The sequence below is a fragment of the Lampris incognitus genome, chromosome 9, assembly GCF_029633865.1.
Source record: "Lampris incognitus isolate fLamInc1 chromosome 9, fLamInc1.hap2, whole genome shotgun sequence".
In the NCBI taxonomy this organism is placed as follows: domain Eukaryota; kingdom Metazoa; phylum Chordata; class Actinopteri; order Lampriformes; family Lampridae; genus Lampris; species Lampris incognitus.
The window spans coordinates 49,844,931-49,852,276 of NC_079219.1; the positions used below are offsets into that span (position 1 = coordinate 49,844,931).

Here is a 7,346-nt window from a genome sequence, read left to right on the forward strand (position 1 = left end):
CATATTTTCGTCCCTCGGCCAGAACATCTGCTAAGGAATATCCTTTTGGTTTGCTGTATAGATCATTCCTCAGGGCATCATGGGGAGTGCTCGCAATAATAAGCTCAATCATACGCTCGTTAAGCTCTTCGTCTGAAAACTGACATTTCTGTGCTAGTGTTCTGGCTCTGGTCACAAAATCATCAATATTCTCATCTGGTTTCTGTCTGTGTTGCATCAGTTGCAGTCTATGGATTCTGAAATTTACGTTCAACTTTAGCTGTTTTTCAAAGAAGTCCCATAGTTTGGCAGGCTTTTTCTTTTCATCATCGGTGAGACCACTGGTGTTCAGTCTTTTTAATCCTTCATCTCCGATTCCACGACATATTTTCCTAGCTTGTTTAGCTGCACCATTTATTTCTTCATCTTCTAAATACAGAGTCATTTTCTGTTTATACAGTGAAATTGCCTCACCCAGATCCGGGTCTGACCAATTCATCGTCGGTAGATGCGATGCCATGACGTCTCCTGTTGCTAGCTAGCTAGTTAGCTTTGCGGCTAGCTCAGCTCCTGCGCACTCTTGCTTGAATGATGACAGAAATTATCCACGAACAATTTTATCAGTCTATCTTCATTCTTCATAGAGAGTATCCCACCGCTGCCACCATGAAGTAATACTTGGGGTAGTATTGGTCGAGGATCAATGACCACACCGGGTTATAGGTCTCAGGTTTAATCGTGGCTCAGTAGGCAGCCGTAATAACCATACATGGTAGTGGTGTAACCATAATAACAGTCCGGGTAGTACATAACACCTAGTGTAGTTCCAGTGGATATACATGGCATTATATCACTACAATCATGTTTGCACAGGTGTATATTAATTATATCGTGTATATAAACCTATTATAAGGTTAAAAAAAACTCAGTTTTCTTTTCTTTGTCACGTTCTCTCAAATTGAACTGGATTTCTTTGTGTTTTTTTTTTTTTTTGGGGGGGGGGCATTTTCTCCCCAATTGTATCCTGCTAATTACCCCACTCTTCTGAGCTGTCCCGGTCGCTGCTCCACCCCCTCTGCTGATCCAGGGAGGGCTGCAGACTACCACATGCCTCCTCCCATACATGTGGAGTCGCCAGCCGCTTCTTTTCCCCTGACAGTGAAGAGTTTCACCAGGGGGACATGCCGCGTGGGAGGATCACACTATTCCCCCCAGTCCCCCCCCCAAAAAAAAACATGCGCCCCGACCGACCAGAGGAGGCGCTAGAGCAGCGACCAGGACACATACCGACATCCGGCTTCCCACCCGCAGACACGGCCAATTGTGTCTGTAGGGACGCCCGACCAAGCCAGAAGTAACACGGGGATTCGAACCGGGGATTCGAACCGGCGATCCTCGTGTTGGTCGGCAATGGAACAGACTGCCACACCACCCGGACGCCCCAAAATGTTTTCTTAATGTCGATAGATAGATAGATAGATAGATAGATAGATAGATAGATAGATAGATAGATAGATAGATAGATAGATAGATAGATTTACATGACCCTGTATTCATAAAAATTGATTCGCAGTGCCGTCTCACATCACTTCTGTAGTCTTCTTCTAGACTGTGCAGTCCTTCAGCAGTAAGCGATCTGAGGTCTTGGTCGTCTGAAACAGAGGTTTAAGATTACTGTACATGCATTGGTAAAGCTGGGTGATAGTGTATTGCTCAACACAGATTCGGGACTTTAGGCATCCAGAATAAATTGACCCACCACGTCACATCTACCTAAATTTTGTAATTTCAAACTAAGGGAGCAGCGAAATGAAATATTTCATTATTTCAGGATCCCCATTAGCTCATGTCAGAGGTGATTTCTGCTCTGCCAAAGAATGAGACAGTGACCCGACTCTTTTTGTGATGGTTATAGATTTAGCAGTGGTAACCAAATCATTATCAAAGTTATATTCATTCAAGGTTTGTTTAAGGCCTCCTCCAGGGACATCATCACCCCAATCAAATTTGGTCATATTTTCTATTATGTGTTAAGATGCCTATGTAATTAATATTGGAATTTGAATGTGGTGACCCTCGAATAGGCTTTGAAAAAAACCAAGGAGCTAAGAGACTAGTTGAACTTGACTACTTCATGTCCTACCTCCATGTTCTCTTTCTGGTTCCTCCTCAAGGCCTTGATGCCCAAAGCAGAGGCAGTAAAACTGAGACAAACCTGGAGAACTGCCAGGATGATCAATAAAACGTCTAGCCCACTAAACAGCATCTGGACAGAAAAGAACACCGTTTCGATGATTTCAGTAAAAGAGCAGAGAAGATTTTGTGCTCTTTCTAAACCCGTTTTAGTAACTAGCAACTAAGTGGAAGTTCTAGTGGTACCAGGAAACTGTGCAAAGGTCTCATATTGCTTAACATTAGTTGGACATGAGCTAGCTTACAATATTGAAAGGCTTCTATATTGTATAAATGAGGCCAATGTCTCATCACATGTCTGAGGACCAATAAATGAGTCGGAAAGGTTACACAACATTCAACATTTTGAGATGATGTTAAGTCACAAGGTAAAAATCAATGTTTTGGTCACTGGGCTCTTCTGTCTGAAAAAGGTTTGAGAGAATTACACATTGCTCTTCTACTCTATCTGAGATGCTTCTGTGCTGAGAGGCGTGTGGCTCCTAATCATCAATGAATTTCGAAACGTAAGCTGCTATGAGGAGTTTTGGACTGAATATCAGTCTCCATTCAATTTTGTCACCTCTAGATGGCCCACAAAGTCAAACGACACCATTCCTGAGAAGATTAGATGTATAGCGATTTCTTGTCTCTTTGTTGGATTCCTGGCAAAATCTGATGAAAGTTATTTACGCTACACAGTCGGGATACACAGCTACAATTACAGATACATTACGTCTTACAGACAGCTGTTTTCCAAAACACCACTAAATCGCACTCTTCTCTCCAAAACACATGGACAAGCTACCAGAGGTTGAACGGAGATCTTCGTAACGACAGGAAATGCTTATGTGAAATGAAGTGGGGGGGGGTTTCTGCAAAACACAACCATTTGTTCTCCACAGGGGGGCATAACATCAACAAAAATCTAAAATTATTCATAGCAGCTTTAACATAGCTACTCTTAAATCCACTCAGTTGCTTGGCGTGGACCTTCTGCCATGGTCATGTAAATGGAGAAATGGTCAGGACAAATGGCTCATAGCTGGTGGGCAGGTGAGCAATGCTTGCTCATGTCATATTGTTGCCCTTCTATTAAAACTTTATTGCCAATGACTTTTCACACTCACTATGAAAAGCTCTTTGCCCTCCCTGCATTTCTCCAAGTACGTCTCCTGTATGGCCTTCTCCTCGACAGCCCTTGGGGATAAAGTTCCTTCGTAGTGGGTCCGGTTGTAACACATCCACCGAAGTATTCTTCTCAAATTTGCCAAGTTGATGGAGCAGAGCACAATGGCTGTAATTGCCAAAGCAACTCCCACAAGGTTCATTAATACACTGACAGCCACCTAAAGTGAGCAAAGATCCCCAGATCATGGTCAAGATAAATCCATACTCAGAATCACCGATCGCTGTATGAATGTCACACGATGAAATGGCAATTCAGTGATATAATTCAAATAAAGATGCCAAAACTGTTGTAACATTTGTTTTCCTGAAAGCATTGATCAATTCCCCCAATGGCAGGATTTATTTATGATCAAGATAGAACTGAATGACTAACCAACTCACCACACAGGGACTGGGAAACTTCTCACTCAGAATGCACATGACACCGAACACCATGAACTAAAGAAATAAAGAGCAAATCAAATTTTTAACTTGGTTTGTAGTCTAATATGGATTCAAAAAAGCAAATGTCAATATGAAATTAATATTATTTTACTTACACAAATCCCAGGCCAATAATTACGCACTTGAACTGTCTCGCGAGACTCCCGGATAACTCCAAACCCAACGTAGAACAACCCAACCATTATTTGCATTGTCTTTGAAGAGGAAAAAAAAGTAAAATAGAATATATTGTACAGTGAAAGTAATCATTTTTATCCGTTAAGACAATTATATATAACACACTACTATTTATTTGCCTATACAACTACTACAACCACTAATACTTCTAAAACACTAATACTTCTCTGATGTGTTTGGGGGGAGAGTTCCAGAGGGAGGGGGCAGCAATGGAGAAGGCAGCAATGGAGAAGGCTCTGTTGCCCTAGGTCCAGTGCTTGGTCCTTTGTGGTGGAGACAGGAGGTTAGCGTTGGAGGAGCGTAGGCTGCGGGAAGGAGTATGGTAGAGGAACAGGTCAGTGAGGTAGGAGAGGGCCTGCTTATAGAGGGCTTTGTGAATGAGGAGAAGGACTTTGAATTGGATCCATTGTGGGACAGGGAACCAGCGGGGGTTCTGGAGAACAGGGGTGATGTGGTCACAGGAGCGGGAGTGGGTGAGTAGGTAGGCAGCAGAGTTCTGGGTGTACTGGAGTTTGTTTAGGAATTTGATGATGAGCTGTACAGAATGCTGTTGCAGTTGTCAGTTCTGGGTGTGATGAAGGCATGGATCAAGGTTTCAGCAGCAGAGAAGGAGAGTGAGGGGCAGAGACGAGCTGTGTTTTTTAGGTAGAAAAAGGCAGTTCTGGTTATTTGATTGATGTGGTGTTTAAAGGAGAGGTTGCTGTTAAAAATGATTCCAAGGTTGCAGATGTGTGGGGAGGGAGACATAATGTAGTTATCGATGGTAAGGCAGAAGTTGTGATTGGTTTTGGTAAGGGATTTGGGACAGATGATAATCATGTCAAATTTATCACAATTTAGTTTGAGGAAGGCTGGCTTGCGTCCATGATTTAATTTCAGTGAGGTAGTTGATCAGACTGAAGTAAATTGTAGTGGTGATGTATTTAGTAGAGAAGTAGAACTGGACGTCATAACAATGGAAGTGGAGACCACTACAATGCATCATGTTACCAAGGGGGAGCATGTAAAGGATGAACAGAACAGGACCAAGCACCACACTCTGGCGGACGCCTTGGGACAGAGGAGTGGTGAAGGTGGTGCAGTTCTTGATGTTGCTGCTCCTGCTGCTGCTGCTGCAGTGGGTGTTTCAGTTAGGCTGGGTAGAATGATGTTCTTGATTGCCAGTCCAACACCATGCTGATGTTGTCCGCCAGGGGAATAGCCTCTCCAGAAAAAGGTGTACCCTTCTCTTTCTCTCTCTGAGGGAGCCTTCACCCAGGAGCCTGGTTTTGCTGAAAGCAGTGATGTCCACGTTGTAGCATCTCAGTTCCTCAGCAATCAGCATGGTTTTTCGATGTGGTCTGTTGTCATCATTACCAAGGAGAGTCCTAACTTTCCATGTTGCCAATTTGAATGGGATCATTTTCTTGTTTTTACCACAGGATAGAATTGCTGGTAGGTGCAGTAACCTACCCAGGTTGGCTGAGTGGACAATTTTTAGGTCACGTTTTCTAGGCCCCTCCCCAATTGGGGTGAGTAGTGTGGTCCCTAAATAGGGCTGCTCAGTCACATGGGGTCTGCCGAAAGCAGGTGCTACTCAATCCCAGCTACTAGCTACCATATACCCCATGCCGCTGGGGTATATGGTACACACACATTTAGAACATCAAATGGGCCTATTAATGGGTCTGTTATTGCAAAGCCAAATCATGACATTACCATTGAATATATTTCATGTCTTTCAGTGTCACGCATAGAGTCCTTGTCTTCAATGTCAGTCCAGCTGACAAATCTTAGAATACACACATGTAGCAGGAACCAGGAAGTACTCAACAAGCTTACCATATGAGATTTATCCATGCCTGTCATATTTGATTTTCCACCACCAAGAACATATCTCATCCCTCTTTCTTCACAAAATGTAAAACATATGTTATAGGGCTAAGTATTACTTAAAATCATTCTGTTTTTCTGTTTAAACTTTATTTCTGCAAGTCTGTCTAGTGTCCATTGGTTGTGTTATCAGTAATAATAATGCTACCATTTTATTACTATTGAATGTGTATAAGCCTTGGTTTCCAACACATATGAGAGGTACCACTTACCCCCACAACTGTGAAAGTACTGCCTTGCTGCCTTCTTATTGCCTTGGACATGGCGCAGCACACTGGACTGTAGCAAAGGGCTCCAATAATTTGACATATTGGTGGACATGCCTTTTTGGAGTCAGATTTCACAGTGAACACTGTCTCCCCCTCACTGTTAGTCATGGTCACAGACATCCTGGTGAAGAGACAGAGCTGGGGAAGACAAGAAGAGGTATAGAAAACAGATGATGTTTGCATAGATAAATCAATATAGGGGTTCTTCCAAATACTGTATTGTCGTATATGAATCACATTGTGTTTAGTATTAGCAGTCGATGGAATGGATTATTCCTCTCGGTAAAAGCAACATTAAACCCAGGAAAGCATGCCACTTTTTGCAAACACAGCTAGCTGGATCCTTGCAGGGTTAACTCATTTTTCAGGATGTGAGAATTTCCTGCTATTGTTTGCACACTGTAAACACTCCTTAGCTATTCAAATGATGGAAGGAGTTTTTACACCGCATTTAAAGAAATACTAATATGTCCAGGACTGAATATGCCGTTAAAGCACTACTATCATGTCACTTTTTGTTTTTGTTTGGGTTTTCTTGCCATTAATCTAACATAGGATTTGTGCTGTTAAGGGGGTTTTTTTTTCCCCTTGTTAAATTTGTAATCATTCCCCTGATGGTGTCGCTAGTGTTTGCCTTGGTTTGAAGATAACTTCAGCTGTCAACAGTTTAAAAACGGTTAAAATCATCACTAATTCATCCGTCAATCATGAATCATTTATTAGAGATTTGGTAGGCTTACAAGTGATTCTATTATAAGTTGAAGAAGAGGAATCTTGCTGGGTTAAAGTTTTAGGTCATAATAATGTCAGGGAAAACAAACATCTCAGGCTTTGCTAAAAATAAATAAATACATACATACATACATGCATACATACATAAATAAAATTAAAAAGATAACACAGAAGACAGGACTGGATGACAGCTACTACAGGAGAGCAGCATCAGTCTTACCTGCCGATATCCGTGTGTGTTGGTGTGGGGTCAGCAGTCCATTCTGATGATGGGATTTACTGGTCGTACCTCCTCCACCAGGAAGACATGGAGGCTTAACCCTTTCCCTTCCAGCCTCCGCAAACTCACAGCAATAAGGCAAAGCAAGGCAAGGCAAATGTGTTTGTGTAGCACAGTTCAGCATCAAGGCAATTCAAAGTGCTTTGCATAAAAGATAAAGGGCATTAAGAGAAGCAACATAAGGAAATAAAAATGCATTTAAAAACAAATAAAAAGAGTAAACGTTACAG

The 7,346-nt window shown here is 42.2% G+C and overlaps 1 protein-coding gene across 2 annotated transcripts; it reads right to left on the minus strand.

Annotated features, from left to right (window-relative positions):
* Positions 1 to 217: 217 nt before the first annotated feature.
* On the minus strand, positions 218 to 7,101 carry tmem176l.1 (transmembrane protein 176l.1). 2 transcript variants are annotated; one of them, XM_056286568.1, is made up of 8 exons: positions 7,057 to 7,101; positions 6,048 to 6,242; positions 4,127 to 4,268; positions 3,882 to 3,980; positions 3,724 to 3,780; positions 3,282 to 3,500; positions 2,123 to 2,245; positions 218 to 1,631 (listed from the first exon to the last, which is right to left on the minus strand). In XM_056286568.1, exons 4-8 carry the CDS (start codon positions 3,975 to 3,977, stop codon positions 1,584 to 1,586), a joined length of 543 nt encoding a protein of 180 aa, XP_056142543.1. In that variant the 5' UTR covers positions 3,978 to 3,980; positions 4,127 to 4,268; positions 6,048 to 6,242; positions 7,057 to 7,101; the 3' UTR covers positions 218 to 1,583. The 2 variants fall into 2 exon arrangements, with proteins under 2 accessions (XP_056142543.1, XP_056142542.1); XM_056286567.1 differs by lacking the exon at positions 4,127 to 4,268 and having other exon boundaries at positions 680 to 1,631.
* Between the last annotated feature and the right edge of the window lie 245 nt (positions 7,102 to 7,346).

Excerpts from the sequence above, each read along its gene's own strand:
- tmem176l.1 (XM_056286567.1), bottom strand. The coding sequence starts at position 6,224 with ATGTCTGTGACCATGACTAACAGTGAGGGGGAGACAGTGTTCACTGTG. Across the intron at positions 3,981-6,047 it reads GTACTTTCACAGTTGTGGGG|ACAATGCAAATAATGGTTGG; the intron begins GTAAGTGGTACC and ends TCCTCTTCAAAG. Across the intron at positions 3,501-3,723 it reads AGTTTCCCAGTCCCTGTGTG|GTGGCTGTCAGTGTATTAAT; the intron begins GTGAGTTGGTTA and ends TGCTCACTTTAG.